This window comes from Heteronotia binoei, chromosome 4 (genome assembly GCF_032191835.1).
Source record: "Heteronotia binoei isolate CCM8104 ecotype False Entrance Well chromosome 4, APGP_CSIRO_Hbin_v1, whole genome shotgun sequence".
NCBI lineage: Eukaryota > Metazoa > Chordata > Lepidosauria > Squamata > Gekkonidae > Heteronotia > Heteronotia binoei.
In genome coordinates this window covers 171077715-171093952 of record NC_083226.1, presented here as the reverse complement: position 1 = coordinate 171093952, position 16238 = coordinate 171077715, and the positions used below count along the sequence as shown (strand labels likewise).

General features: G+C 49.5%; 1 protein-coding gene across 1 annotated transcript in view; it reads right to left on the bottom strand.

Moving 5' to 3' along the window:
* Window positions 1–15152, bottom strand: part of PSTPIP2 (proline-serine-threonine phosphatase interacting protein 2) — a 56295-nt gene extending 41143 nt beyond the window's left edge. The window contains exons 1-2 of the mRNA XM_060236215.1: window positions 15034–15152; window positions 111–188 (exon numbers count right to left, since the gene is read on the bottom strand). Of these exons, the coding sequence (XP_060092198.1) occupies window positions 111–188; window positions 15034–15143 (188 nt within the window). The 5' untranslated portion in view covers window positions 15144–15152. The remainder of the gene's footprint in view (window positions 1–110; window positions 189–15033) is intronic.
* Window positions 15153–16238: the final 1086 nt, after the last annotated feature.

Here is a 16238-nt window from a genome sequence, read left to right as displayed (position 1 = left end):
GGTCAGGTAGGATCCTCGATGAGGGGGAAAGCACTATCTGAATTCTATACCAAAATCAGAATTTGGGTCAGATCTTTTAAAAAAAGATTGTAAAAAAAACGACAACTCACTTCAGCTCCGTCTGCCCACAAGGTTTCTTCCTCGACAAACCAAGAAGGTCTTTCCCATATCTTTCTTCTATGACAGCCCTGTTGGGTGGAAAGGGAGACATAAAAGTTGTATGTAGATCAAAGGTGGTCTTCTATTATTATTATTAGAAGAAGATGAAGAAGAAGATGAAGATACTGGATTTATATCCCGCCCTCCACTCCGAAGAGTCTCAGAGCGGCTCACAATCTCCTTTACCTTCCTCCCCCACAACAGACACCCTGTGAGGTAGAATAAGGTACTGGATTTATATTCCGCCCTCCACTCCAAGGAGTCTCAGAGCGGCTCACAATCTCCTTTCCCTTCCTCCCCCACAACAGACAACCTGTGAGGTAGATGAAGATATTGGATTTATATCCCGCCCTCCACTCCGAAGAGTCTCAGAGCGGCTCACCATCTCCTTTCCCTTCCTCCCCCACAACAGACACCCTGTGAGGTAGATGAAGATATTGGATTTATATCCCGCCCTCCACTCCGAAGAGTCTCAGAGCGGCTCACAATCTCCTTTACCTTCCTCCCCCACAACAAACACCCTGTGAGGTGGGTGGGGCTGGAGAGGGCTCTCACAGCAGCTGCCCTTTCAAGGACAACCTCTGCTAGAGCTATGGCTGACCCAAGGCCATGCTAGCAGGTGCAAGTGGAGGAGTGGGGAATCAAACCCGGTTCTCCCAGATAAGAGTCTTTGGAATAGTCCTCAGGAAATATATTCAATAAAAATAGTTCTGGTTTGAATTGGATCTGTGTCTTCATAATCTTCTGTAGTATTTCGTGTACCATTTCCCAATAATCCTTCAGCGTCTCACATGTCCACCCCATATGGTAAAAAGAACCAACCTGTTTAGTGCATTTCCAACACTTGTTAGACATATTAGTATAAATCTTACACAATTTCTGTGGGGTCAAGTACCATCTATAAAACATCTCGTACACATTTTCTTTAAAAATTGCTGACCTAGTTAATTTAACATTGAGCTTCCACAGTCTGTCCCATTCTTCTAATGTAATATTATGACCAACATTTTTTGCCCTTTGAACCATACAGTCTTTTACAACTTCGTCTTGTGTCTTCATCTGAAGTAGATATGCATATAATTTGGAGATTAGCTTTTCCTGGGGACCCAAAAATATTTTGTCAAATGAGTATTGTTCTGAATTGAAGAAGAAGAAGATGATATTGGATTTATATCCCGCCCTCCACTCCAAAGAGTCTCAGAGCAGCTCACAATCTCTTTTACCTTCCTCCCCCACAACAGACACCCTGTGAGGTGAGTGGGGCTGGAGAGGGCTCTCACAGCAGCTGCCCTTTCAAGGACAACCTCTGCCAGAGCTATGGCTGACCCGAGGCCATTCCAGCAGGTGCAAGTGGAGGAGTGGGGAATCAAACCCGGTTCTCCCAGATAAGAGTCCGCACACTTAACCACTACACCAAACTGGTGTTGAAACCTGTCGTCTTGTCTTTGGCATACCTAGATTCAACTTGCATTCTCAACCACCAGTTCATTTTGATGTCCGTATTTTCCAACTCTTCTCTGGTTTTCACTTGATTATCTTTTCCCAACAGGTCATCGTACCTATAATTCTGATTTGGTTTTAAAAGATTTGGATGAGTAAATGCTTCTACTAGAGAGACCGCTCTTGGAATTTTTTGATAAATTCTGGTCTTTAGCCATGACCACGTGTGGTACAAGGTTTTCGAAACCAATGATTCTTAAAATAAGAATGGCCTTCAAGTCTTTGATACCATAGATACGCATGCCACCCCACGGTGAGATCATGTCCCTCTAACAATAATGGTCTCTTATCATTCAGGAGTATCCAGTCTCTTACCCACAGAAGCACAGAAGCTTTGTAATACAATTGCCAGTCTGGAAGGCCCATTACCTACTCTTAATTTAGAGTCTTGCAAGGTCTTTAGTTTGATTCTAGGTTTTTTGCCTTGCCAAATATATTTAGAGGACCATCTTTCAATACAGGTTTCAATACAGACAGGTTTCAATACAGAACAGTACTCATTTGACAAAATATTTTTGGGTCCCCAGGAAAAGCTAATCTCCAAATTATATGCATATCTACTTCAGATGAAGACACAAGACGAAGTTGTAAAAGACTGTATGGTTCAATAGGCAAAAAATGTTGGTCATAATATTACATTAGAAGAATGGGACAGACTGTGGAAGCTCAATGTTAAATTAACTAGGTCAGCAATTTTTAAAGAAAAATTTTAAAGTTCTTGAAAAAATCCACTATTTAAAAATACTGGAATAGTTTGAAACAGGAATAGTAGCCTTGAAAGATATTCATCTTTATTAAGGCTATTCTTTCCATTAAGGATAGATTCAAGTCATGCCATTTTTCCAAATCTTTTTTTTTAATTTCTTTAAGTAGTTTATCGTAATTGTCTGTTTTTAAATTGCTACACCTATTTGAAATAAAAACACCTAGATATTTAATTCTTTTCGCATACAAAACCCCCTGATTTTTGCTGGAAAGACTGAATTTGTTTAATCGTCATATTCTTTGTCAAAAATTTTGTTTTGTGGTAGTTAAACTTCAATCCTGCCCAGTAGCCAAATTGTTTAATCTTGTTTATGAGACAGTCTGTTGAGTCTATCGGTTGCTCTAGTATAAAGACTAGGTCATCTGCGAAGGCTCTGCGTTTATATGGTTCATCTTTTATCACAGCTCCCTTTATGCTTGTATCTTCCCTTATTTGGTTATTCAGTACCTCTAGAGATAAGATAAAAAGAGGTGACAATGGACAGCCTTCTCTTGTACCTTTTTGAATATTAATTGCATCTGTTAGTTTGCCGTTACCCTTGCACTTTGAGAGAGTATATTGCTTCTACTGCTCTCAAGACGTTTTCACCACATTCCATGCCTTTCAGTTGCTGCAGCATAAATTGCCCACGAACATTATCGAAGGCCTTCTCAGCATCTAAACAAATTAGAGCCAGTTGTTTCTCTGGGATGAGTTTCACAATATTCCAATATATTACAAACTGTTCTAACATTATCTTTCAAATATCTTCTAGGAAGAAGAAGATGATGATGAAGAAGATATGGGATTTATATCCCACCCTCCACTCCGAAGAGTCTCAGAGCGGCTCACAACCTCCTTTATCTTCCTCCCCCCCCCAACAGACACCCTGTGAGGTGGGTGGGGCTGGAGAGGGCTCTCACAGCAGCTGCCCTTTCAACGACAACCTCTGCCAGAGCTATGGCTGACCCAAGGCCATGCTAGCAGGTGTAAGTGGAGGAGTGGGGAATCAAACCCAGTTCTCCCAGATAAGAGTCCGCACACTTAACCACTACACCAAACTGGCTCTCCTTTTGAATATTAAAAAGGAAGGAACCCTGCTTGGTCATAATGTATTATAGACTGTAAAACTTTCTTCAAATGCTGTGCCAATATTGCAGCGAAAATTTTATAATCCACATTTAAAAGGGAGATTGGATGATAGTTTTTAATATCTTTCAAATCGTTATTTTCTTTTGGAATCAAAGATATTGTAGCTTCTTGCCATGAAACTGGTATTTGGCCTTCCTCTTGAATCTTTTCAATAAGATGCTTAAATGGTAATAGTAAAGACTCTTCATAAGCTTTGTAGAATTCTGCAGGTAATCCACCTGGACCCAGAGTTTTGCCATTCTTTTGAGATGCCATTGCGTCTCCAAGTTCCCTTATTGTTATTGGTTCATTTAAGATTTTCCATTGTTCTTCTGTAAATTTATTGAGATTATTTTGGTTGATATATTCTTCTAAATCTATTTTATGAGCTTGCTTATCTTCATATCATTTTTTTATAGAACTGTTCTACGATTTGACATATTTCTTGCTTTTGAGTTTTCTCTTTATTATTCTCATCTTTCAGGGTCGTAATTATTTTTTTGGCCTTTTCTTTTCTCATCCTATAAGCCAATCCTCTTCCAGGCTTGCTGGCATGCTCAAAAAGATTTTGTCTAGCATACCTCAATTTAATCTCTGTCTCCTCCATAAGAATCAAGTTCGATTGGTGTTGCGTTTCTTTCACCTTTTGTTTTTGAAATTCATATTTTGTTGGTTGTTTTCTAAGATTCTTTTCAGCTTCTCCAGCTTGTGACATTAGATTTGAAAATTTTCAGTTCTTTCTTGCTTTTTCTTGATACTATATCTAATTGCAAGGCCCCTCAAAGCAGCCGTTCCCTCCAGGAGAGGTGGAATAAATGTTTTAAATAAATAAATAAGCAATTTATGTAGTTTGGGGATCAGTTGTAATTCCAGGAGATCTCCAGGCCTCACCTGGAGGTTGGCAACCTTAACTGGCTTGCCAGGTTCTGCCCACCCGGAGGGCTTTAGGGCACAGTTGGGGGTAGAAATGTAGCTCACAGGAGAATCAACAGAGGAGGAACAAAGCTCCATGTTGAGATGGATTCCCTGGTATGAATAGAACAACATGGTTACATTTCAAGCCAGGGGTGTCAAACATACAGTTTGGGGGCTGAATCAGGCCCTCAGAAGGCTCCTATCATGCCCCCGAGCAACTGGCTGTCATCTGCTTCCTTCTCTCTATCTCTTCCTTCATTCTGCATAACAGCTTGCTTTGCAAAGCTTGCTCAATCACACAGGAGTTACAGAGCAAAACCTCTGCTTCCTCCACTGGCTGAGGCTCCTCCCTCGGGGATGAAGGGGGGAAGGCAGAGCTTGTTTCTCCAGGCCCTCTCAATTGCACAGCAGAGCTACTGAGCCAAGCCTCTCTTCCTTCCCCATGGCTTGCCCACTTGCACAGGAGTTACAGAGCAAAACCTCTATTTTCTCCATTGGCTGAGGCTCCTCCCTTGTGGAGGGAGGAGGGAGAAATAGCTTGCTTTGCCAGGCTCTCAACTGCACAGCGGAGCTACTGAGCCAAGCCTCTCTTCTTTCTATTGGACAGAGGCCCCTACCCCCGTCCCCTGGGGAAGGAAGGAGAGGGCCAGAGCTTCCTTTGCCCAGTTCCCTGAATCTCGTGGGAAAAATACAAAGAAAGCACCTTTAAGACCAATGAATGCTAGCGTTTTAAGCATGTTTTAGGTATTTTTAAAGAATACATTTGCTGTTTGTCTGTGTTCTTTATAAAATTTATATCTCTGGAACCTAATCTTCAATAGCTACACACATGGCGCGGCCCGACATGGTCCGTTCCAACAAGGTCTCACTTATGTCAGATCTGGCCCTCATGACAAATGAGTTCGACACCCCTGTTTTAAGCAGTCTGAAACTCAGAGATGCTCAGATCAAAATCTATCCCACACATTTTTGGCCCGTTAGAAGCTCCAGAGACAATCCACCCACTCCCACGGGATGAATTAAGCCGCCAGGACTCACAATGATTCCGTCATGACAAGTCCTTCGCGGCCTTAAGAGAATTCTTTTTCAACTTTACAAAATGGTCTAATAGCTTCACGCATTCGAAAGAGATGAAATCCAAAAGCTCTGAAGCTTCTAAAGACAGATATTGACACGCGCACGTGAATATGAATGGACTGAATTTTTGGGATTGTTATAAATTTTGTATCAAGTTTTGTATTTGATTACCGAAGAGAATGGGATCTGAAATAACGATAACATGAAAAATATTTAGAATTCTAAGGAAGAAGAAGAAGAAGAAGAAGAAGAAGAAGAAGAAGAAGAAGAAGAAGAAGAAGAAGAAGAAGAAGAAGAAGAAGAAGAAGAAGAAGAAGAAGAAGAAGAAGAAGAAGAAGAAATTGGATTTATATCCTGCCCTCCACTCCGAAGAGTCTCAGAGCAGCTCACAATCTCCTTTCCCTTCCTCCCCCACAACAGACACCCTGTGAGGTAGATGAAGATATTGGATTTATATCCCGCCCTCCACTCTGAAGAGTCTCAGAGCGGCTCACAATCTCCTTTCCCTTCCTCCCCCACAGCAGGCACCCTGTGAGGTAGATGAAGATATTAGGTTTATATCCCGCCCTCCACTCCGAAGAGTCTCAGAGCAGCTCACAATCTCCTTTACCTTCCTCCCCCACAACAGACACCCTGTGAGGTAGATGAAGATATTAGGTTTATATCCCGCCCTCCACTCCGAAGAGTCTCAGAGCAGCTCACAATCTCCTTTACCTTCCTCCCCCACAACAGACACCCTGTGAGGTAGATGAAGATATTAGGTTTATATCCCACCCTCCACTCCGAAGAGTCTCAGAGCGGCTCACAATCTCCTTTCCCTTCCTCCCCCACAACAGACACCCTGTGAGGTGGGTGGGGCTGGAGAGGGCTCTCCCAGCAGCTGCCCTTTCAAGGACAACCTCTGCCAGAGCTATGGCTGACCCAAGGCCATTCCAACAGGTGCACGTGGAGGAGTGGGGAATCAAAGCCGGTTCTCCCAGATAAGAGTCCGCACACTTAACCACTACACCAAACTGGCTCTCCCTAGGAAGAGTAATTGTTTTATAGCCGTTGCTGCTTTAAGAGTGATTAGTGATATTTTTTCCTTTATGAAGTGACAGCTTGTTAATATTCCACAGTTTAATGCTTGTGTGTGTTTTTAACCTCTAGGGGAGGCCTGACAATTTCCTGGAATTAGAACTCATCTCCAGATTGTAGAGATTAGCTCTGATTAAAAAATGACTGATTTTAAAGGTAATCACAGTTTTATACCCTGCTGAGATTCCTCCCAAACTCCCCAAACACCACCCTCCCCATGAGCCACCCCGTCGACTGCGGGGTGACATGATAGAAGTTTACAAGATGGTGCATGTCAGAGTTAGGTTCTTTAAGGGAACAAAACTGCTGAGTAATGATTATGTAACTAAGCTATATAGGGGTGATGAATGTCACGAGAGTAACAGGTGCAGCTTGTTAGCAATCAGTGATGGGGATTGGATAGCTGCACTATAACAGTACAAGCCTTACTCTCAGCTAGTGTGGGGTGATGATAAGGAGGAGAAGGACGGTGCGTGAGAGAAGGAGAAACATCTTGGCTGTTATACTGTTATTCTGAAGGACTGGATAAGACTGGCTTATGTAATGTATGGACTGGATTCTTGACTTCTCTAACTGGAAACTGATTTGGTACTGTATCTTGGAAGGACTGCTTTATGTGTATGAACCATTGGACTGCCTGTGACTGCCTCTGACGTATTTACCCAAATATAACTGTTGACTGGCTGTTTGGAGTTTGTCTTTCTATCACAGCTTCTGGAGTTGCACTCTTCAGTTTACTCATACAGGTGAACTTCCCACGCACACTCTGTCAGTGCATGGGATGGAGAAAGTAGAGAAAGAAGTACTTTTCGCCCTTACTCACAGTACGAGAACTCGTGGGCATTCGATGAAATTGCTGAGCAGTCGGGTTAGAACGGATAAAAGGAAGTCCTTCTTCACCCAAAGGGTGATTAACATGCGGAATTCACTGCCACAGGAGGTGGTGGCGGCTGCAAGCATAGACAGCTTCAGGAGGGGATTAGATAAAAATATGGAACAGAGGTCCATCAGTGGCTATTAGCCACAGTGTGTGTGTGTGTATATATAAATTTTTTGGCCGCTGTGTGACACAGAGTGTTGGACTGGATGGGCCATTGGCCTGATCCAACATGGCTTCTCTTATGTTCTTATGTTCAGATTTCCAGAAATTTCCCAACCCCAGGGAAATTTTTTTGTAGCAGGAGCTCCTTTGCATATTAGGCTATGCCTCTCTGATGTAGCCAATCTTCCAAGAGCTTACAGGGCTCTTAGTACAGGGCCTACTGTAAGCACCAGGAGGATCAGCTACATCAGGATGGTGTGTGTGCCCAATATGCAAAGGAGCAGGGGTGGAATTCTAGCAGGAGCTCCTTTGCCTATTAAGCCACACACCCCTGATGTAGCCAGTCCTCCTGGAGCTTACAGGACTCTTCTCACAGGGAATACTGTAAGCTCCAGGAGGTTTGGCTACATCAGCAGGAGTGTGCGGCCCTAATATGCAAAGGAGCTCCTGCTACAAAAAAAGCTCTGCCCCAACCCTGATTTTGCATCCCTTATTGGGATTTATTTATTTATCTATTTATTTATTTGGTTTATATCCCGCCCTCCCACTGAAGCAGGCTCAGGGTGGCTTACATTCACAGAGTCATAAAAAACAGTATCGATACCAGGCCACGGAGCCCTCAATGCCAGTCCGTGGGGCCTTGTCACGAGCTGGGCTGAGTCAGGCAAAGTCCAGGGGCAGTCCAAGGTCGGCAACTCGTGAGCAAGGAGGGTCCAAGGCGCCAAAACAGAATCGTAATCCAGGTATCACAGGTCAGAGGTTCAGAAGCCGCAGTCAGGGGGTCCAGAGGTCCAAGCCAAAGTCAGGAATCCAAAAGCCAAAGTCAAGAGCCGGAGTGGATGCTAGGATGTCAGGTATGTGACTAGTTGCTTCCACAAAGCCTCCTCCCAAAGCCCACAGCTATATAGCCCTCTGCTGCCTGTTGCTCATTTGGGCTAATTGCTGTCTCAGAGCAGCAGCCAGGATCCTGCCGAAACTTAAGCATCCTCACACTTAGAAGGGCCAGAATCCTTTCACCACTCAGGGCTCAGGGAGCGTCTTGCTTGTGAGCGTGCCGCCCTCCTCCGATCCCTGAGGTCCTGACGAAGGCGGTCACGCACACGAGCCACCCGAGAGGGCGAGGCAGGGGGGCTTGGATCTTCTTCAGCAGGAGGCAGGGGCACTGGTGCAGGTGGCAGGGGCACAGTTCCTTCTGCAGGCTCTGCAGGCTCTGCAGGCTCGGTTTCTTCTGCAGGGTCCCCAGCACCCATGACACTATCCCCCCCCCCAGGGCCCCCCCTCCGTCGAGGGGCCTGGGAGGTCGGGGTGGTCGCTGTGGAATCGTTGCACCAAGTCCGGGGCATGAAGATTGTCCACAGGTTCCCAGGACCGGTCTTCTGGGCCGTATCCCTCCCAGTCCACAAGGTACTGGAGGCCTCCACGATGGTACCGGGAGTCCAGAATCTGGCGCACCTCGTATTCTTCCTCGTCATCCACCAACACCGGTGGTGGCGGCGGTGGGGAAGGAGGCCGAGCTGGGTCAGGGGGTGCAGCTGGAACAAGGAGGGAGCGATGGAACACAGGGTGAATGCGGAGGTGGGGTGGCAACTGGAGCCTGAAGGCGACGGGGTTTATTTGTTCTACGACGGGGGTAGGGTCCAATGAACCGTGCATCCAGCTTGTGAGACCGACCAGGCCGGTGCAGGTAGCGAGTTGAGAGCCACACCTGATCCCCCGGCTGCACTGGAGGGCCTTCTTGCCTCTTTCGGTCCGCAGCCCGTTTATATGCCTCCTTGGCCTGCTGTAGCTGCTCTCGGAGCAAGTCTTGGCTGGCGCGGAGTTCTTGCAGGTAGGCATCGACGGCGGGGACATTCGTGGGTGGTAGGATTGCCGGGAAGAACCGAGGGTGGTACCCGTAGGTTGCAGCAAACGGGGTCATTTGGGTGGATGAATGGACCGCGTTGTTGTATGCAAACTCCGCTAGGGGCAATAGAGTGGTCCAGTCATCCTGCTGGTAACAGGTGTAACAGCGGAGATATTGCTCTAGCGTGGCATTGGTGCGCTCTGTCTGGCCATCTGTCTGTGGGTGGTAGGCTGAGGACAGGTGCACTCGAGTACCCAGGCTGGAATGGAGGGCTTGCCAGAACCGAGAGGAGAACTGAGGGCCCCGATCGGAGATCAGATGGGCTGGGAGTCCGTGCAGACGAAAGATGTGTTGCAGGTAAAGCTGGGCTGTCTCCTGAGCTGTGGGAAGTTTCGGGCACGGAACAAAGTGGGCCATCTTGGTAAATAGGTCGACGACCACCCAGATACAAGTCTGACCCTTGGAGCGCGGAAGTTCCGTGATGAAGTCCATCGAGATGGTCTCCCAGGGTCCTGAAGATGTGGGCAAGGGCTGTAGCAACCCTGAGGGTTTGGCTGGGATGTCTTTGGCCCGTCGGCAGACGTCACAGGAGCTGACATAACGGGCAACATCAGCGCGAACTCGTGGCCACCAGAATTCCCTTGTCAGCAAGTGGGTGGTCTTATGCTGTCCAAAGTGCCCGGCGGGTAACGAGTTGTGGGTCAGGCGTAGCACTTCTGCTCGCAAGGGCCCGGGCGGCACATAGAGGCGTTCGCGGTGTAGCAAGAGGCCGCCTCGAGTCGTGAACTCGCCTGTTGGGTCATCTTGGAGAGCCTGGAGGTGTTGCTGGACCCAGGGATCATTGGCCTGGCTAGCCCGAATGTCCTCCACGAGTGCTGGTGAAGTGGAGGTGGCTGCAAATACTGAGGGTGGCAGGATTGGAGCAGCGGGCACGGTCTCAGTTGAGGCAGGGGCGTATTCCGGTTTCCGGGAGAGCGCGTCTGCTTTCCGGTTCTGGGTATGGGGGATGTAGGAGATCCGGAAGTCGAAGCGAGAGAAGAATAGGGACCACCGGATCTGGCGCTGGTTGAGGCGGCGGGTGGTCTGGAGGTGTTCCAAGTTCCGGTGATCGGTGAGCACTTGAACAGGGTGGCGAGCCCCTTCGAGGTAATGTCGCCAAACCTCAAACGCCGCCTTGATCGCGAGCAACTCCCTCTCCCAGATGGTATAGTTCCTCTCTGCAGCAGTGAGCTGGCGCGAGTAATAGGCGCAGGGCTGGAGTGGCTGGGACGGCTCCTCGCGCTGGGACAGCACTGCTCCCAGGGCCACGTTGGAGGCATCAGCTTCCACTGTAAAGGGAAGCTGGGAGTCAGGGTATCTCAGGAGTGGCCCGGTGGCAAAGCGAGTCTTCAGGGTGGAGAAGGCGTTATCGGCCTCTGGGGACCAGCGGAAGGGTTCTTTGGGGCGGAGTAGTTGAGTCAGGGGTGTGGTCAGGGATGCGTAGGCCGGGATGAATTGCCGATAGTAGTTGGCAAAACCAAGGAACCGCTGCAGGTCTTTGCGATTCTGAGGAGCCTGCCAGGTCAGGACCGCTTCTACTTTTTTCGGGTCCATGAGGATCCCCTGCGGTGACACAATGTGCCCAAGGAACTCGACGGAGCGCAGGTCGAAGTCGCACTTCTCCAGCTTGGCGTAGAGGCCATGGGCTCGTAGGCGCTGCAGGACCTGGCGGACGTGCTCGGCATGCTGGGCAGGATTGCGGGAGTAAATTAGGATGTCATCCAGGTATATGATCGCGAAGCGGTCGAGCAGGTCCCGGAATATGTCATTCATGAACCTCTGGAAGACAGCGGGGGCATTGGTCAATCCGAAGGGCATCACCAGGTGCTCGTACTGCCCGTATCGGGTCCCAAACGCGGTCTTCCACTCGTCTCCGGGCCGTATGCGCACCAAATTGTACGCTCCACGGAGGTCCAGCTTGGTGTAAATTTGGGCCCCCTTTAAGCGATCCAAGAGTTCAGGGATCAGTGGTAGAGGGTACCGGTCGCGGATGGTGATCTTGTTCAGGGCCCGGTAGTCATTGCACAGCCGCAGCTCCCCACTTTTCTTCTTCACGAAGAGGACTGGAGCAGACAGGGGAGAGGTTGAGGGTCGGATGAATCCACGTTTCAGGTTCTTGTCCAGGTAGTCTCGCAGAGCTGCCAACTCAGGCTCCGACATCGGGTACAGACGCCCCACCGGGAGTGGTGCCCCAGGTACTAGGTCAATGGCACAGTCATAGGGCCGGTGAGGGGGAAGCTGATCCGCTCCTGTCTCTTCGAAGACATCGGCGAAGTCCGCATACTTCTGAGGGAGCTGAGGACCACCACTCGGGATGCCGGCTGCTAGAGTGGTGGGAGGAGTCAGATGGGGGCATGGGTCTCGGAAACGTAGTTCCTGCTGGGCCCAGTCCACGATGGGGTTGTGCAGCTTCAGCCAGGAAAGGCCCAGAATCAGCGGGAAGCGAGGCATGCGGGCGACATTAAACTGCAGCTGTTCTTGGTGCTGCTGGACGTGGAAGGTGATGGGGCAGGTCTCCTGGGTGACAGGGCCGGAACGGAGGAGGCGCCCGTCGATAGCCTCCACCAGCGTTGGAGTCTCTTTTGTCTGCACTGGTATCTGGTGCTGCTTTACAAAGGCAGCATCTACAAAACAGTGGGCCGCTCCCGAGTCCAGCATGGCATATACAAACAGCCAGCGTTCATCAGGCAGACGGAGTTTGACTGGTAGCAGGAACGGGCCCGGGGTATCAGTCTGCTGTTCGGAGGACCCAGCTAGTCGCCCCAGGCTGGAGGGCCCACTTACGCCTGGGGCTGCTCTTTTGGCGGCTGGTGGCAACGAGGGTCCGGGTATCCGACGCTTAGCAGGGCAGCCAGAGGCATAGTGGCCTGCCGTACCGCAGTAAAGGCACAGATTCTGCGTGCGGCGTCTGGCCTTTTCTTCTGGAGTCAGGCGGGGTCGAGCAGCTCCAAGCTGCATAGGCTCCTCCTCGGCTCTGGTACTAACTGGGGATGGGCGAGGAGCCAAGTGGCACAGCGCAGGGAGCTGGCGCCCTCTGGTCTTGGCTTGGCGGCGACTTTCCAGGCGGCCATCAATGCGGAGGCAGAGGGTGATAAGTCCTTGGAGCGTGGGTGGCGACTCCACCCTGGCCAGTTCATCCAGGACTTCCTCTGCCAGCCCCTCGGTAAACTGGTCCATCTGGGCAGCCTCATTCCACGCCAAGTCTTGGGCCAGGAGCTTGAATTCGGTGGCATACTGAGCCACTGAGGATTTGCCTTGTTTCAGCGCCCTGATCTTCCGGTTGGCTGTGGCTGCTTGGACTGGGTTTGAGAAGGCAGCAGACAGGTGGGCCTCAAACCCCTGGTAATCAGTCAGCAGGGGAGAGGACGCAACCAGCAAGGGTGTGGCCCATTTGGCCGCCTGCCCCTTTAACAGGCTGATGATGAAACACACCTTTGTTTTGTCGTTGGGGAAGTCCCGAGCTCTTAGTTCGAAGTACAGCCGGCACTGTGCTAGGAAAGCAGGAAATTCTTCCACGGCACCCCCAAATCTGTCAGGTGGGGGAACTGGGCACTTGGCTGGAGCACTGGCCACAGGTTGTTGCTGCAAGTGTACTACTGCCTGTGTCAGCTGCTGTACCTGGGCTTGGAGCGCAGCCAGTAGTCCTGTGGTTCCACTTGCTTCAGCATCCATCCTGTGGAATGGGTGTTGGTTGTGGGTGGAAGCAATCTGTCACGAGCTGGGGCTGAGTCAGGCAAAGTCCAGGGGCAGTCCAAGGTCGGCAACTCGTGAGCAAGGAGGGTCCAAGGCGCCAAAACAGAATCGTAATCCAGGTATCACAGGTCAGAGGTTCAGAAGCCGCAGTCAGGGGGTCCAGAGGTCCAAGCCAAAGTCAGGAATCCAAAAGCCAAAGTCAAGAGCCGGAGTGGATGCTAGGATGTCAGGTATGTGACTAGTTGCTTCCACAAAGCCTCCTCCCAAAGCCCACAGCTATATAGCCCTCTGCTGCCTGTTGCTCATTTGGGCTAATTGCTGTCTCAGAGCAGCAGCCAGGATCCTGCCGAAACTTAAGCATCCTCACACTTAGAAGGGCCAGAATCCTTTCACCACTCAGGGCTCAGGGAGCGTCTTGCTTGTGAGCGTGCCGCCCTCCTCCGATCCCTGAGGTCCTGACGAAGGCGGTCACGCACACGAGCCACCCGAGAGGGCGAGGCAGGGGGGCTTGGATCTTCTTCAGCAGGAGGCAGGGGCACTGGTGCAGGTGGCAGGGGCACAATTCCTTCTGCAGGCTCTGCAGGCTCGGTTTCTTCTGCAGGGTCCCCAGCACCCATGACAGGCCTCCAGTCCCCTGGCCGCCCCTCCCCATGCCTTCCCCCGCATTGCAGTTCCCTCCCCCGGTGTGTGTGTGTATACACACACTGACACATATATTGGCCACTGTGTGACACAGAGTGTTGGACTGGATGGGCCATTGGCCTGATCCAACATGGCTTCTCTTATGTTCTTATGAGACACAGAGTGTTGGACTGGATGGGCCATTGGCCTGATCCAACATGGCTTCTCTTACGTTCTTATGTGACACAGAGTGTTGGACTGGATGGGCAATTGGCCTGATCCAACATGGCTTCTCTTATGTTCTTATGTGACACAGAGTGTTGGACTGGATGGGGCATTGGCCTGATCCAACATGGCTTCTCTTATGTTCTTATGAGACACAGAGTGTTGGACTGGATGGGCCATTGGCCTGATCCAACATGGCTTCTCTTATGTTCTTATGTGACACAGAGTGTTGGACTGGAGGGGCCATTGGCCTGATCCAACATGGCTTCTCTTATGTTCTTATGTGACACAGAGTGTTGGACTGGAGGGGCCATTGGCCTGATCCAACATGGCTTCTCTTATGTTCTTAAGTGACACAGAGTGTTGGACTGGAGGGGCCACTGGGCCTGATCCAACATGGCTTCTCTTATGTTCTTATGTGACACAGAGTGTTGGACTGGAGGGGCCATTGGCCTGATCCAACGTGGCTTCTCTTATGTTCTTAAGTGACACAGAGTGTTGGACTGGAGGGGCCATTGGCCTGATCCAACGTGGCTTCTCTTATGTTCTTAAGTGACACAGAGTGTTGGACTGGAGGGGCCATTGGCCTGATCCAACATGGCTTCTCTTATGTTCTTAAGTGACACAGAGTGTTGGACTGGAGGGGCCACTGGCCTGATCCAACATGGCTTCTCTTATGTTCTTATGTGACACAGAGTGTTGGACTGGAGGGGCCATTGGCCTGATCCAACGTGGCTTCTCTTATGTTCTTAAGTGACACAGAGTGTTGGACTGGAGGGGCCATTGGCCTGATCCAGCGTGGCTTCTCTTATGTTCTTAAGTGACACAGAGTGTTGGACTGGATGGGCCATTGGCCTGATCCAACGTGGCTTCTCCTATGTTCTTATGATATAAACCATTTCGATATAAACCATAGGTTCTCATGACAAAAGACCATGCCAATCCTGGGGGAGAGGAGAAACGTACCTTTCCTTCAAAAAGTCTTCAAATTCCTTGCAGTTTTTCCTGCCATCGTTCATATGCTGGGTAATGCCGTCATAGCCTGCTGTGCTGATCAAGTCTGTACTCTGGAACATGACATTCAAAAATGCTTTATTTTGGTACAATGTACAAGAGATCGCTACCCACATCCAGCAAGTGTTATTCGGCCTGCTTTGAAGGTAGGGTTGCCAATCCCCAGGTGGGGGCAGGGGATCCCCCGGTTTGGAGGCCCTTCCCCCACTTCAGGGTTATCAGAAAGCGGGGAGAGAGGGAGGGAAATGTCTGCTGGGCACTCCATGATACCCTATGGAGACTGATTCCCATAGAGCAGAGGTCCCCAACCCCCGGGCCATGCACCGGTCCCGGTCCGTGGAGTGTTAGCAACCAGGCCGTGAGTTGTATAAGTATTTCATTATATATTGCAATGTAATAATAATAATATTAATAATAATAATAATAATAATACATTGGATTTATATCCTGCCCTCCACTTCGAATTTCAGAGTGGCTTATAATCTCCTTTTCCTTCCTCTCCCACAACAGACACCCTGTGAGGTAGATGAAGATATTGGATTTATATCCCGCCCTCCACTCCGAAGAGTCTCAGAGCTGCTCACAATCTCCTTTCCCTCCCCCCCCCCACAACAGACACCCTGTGAGGTAGATGAAGATATTGGTTTTATATCCCGCCCTCCACTCCGAAGAGTCTCAGAGCAGCTCACAATCTCCTTGACCTTCCTCCCCCACAACAGGCACCCTGTGAGGTAGATGAAGATACTGGATTTATATCCCGCCCTCCACTCCGAAGAGTCTCAGAGCTGCTCACAATCTCCTTTCCCTTCCTCCCCCACGACAGACACCCTGTGAGGTAGATGAAGATATTGGATTGATATCCTGCCCTCCACTCTGAAGAGTCTCAGAGCGGCTCACAATCTCCTTTACCTTCCTCCCCCACAACAGACACCCTGTGAGGTAGATGAAGATATTGGATTTATATCCCGCCCTCCACTCCAAAGAGTCTCAGAGCAGCTCACAATCTCCTTTCCCTTCCTCCCCCACAACAGACACCCTGTGAGGTAGATGAAGATATTGGATTTATATCCCGCCCGCCACTCCGAAGAGTGTAAGAGCGGCTCACAATCTCCTTTACCTTCCTCCCCCACAACAGACACCCTGTGAGGTAGATGAAG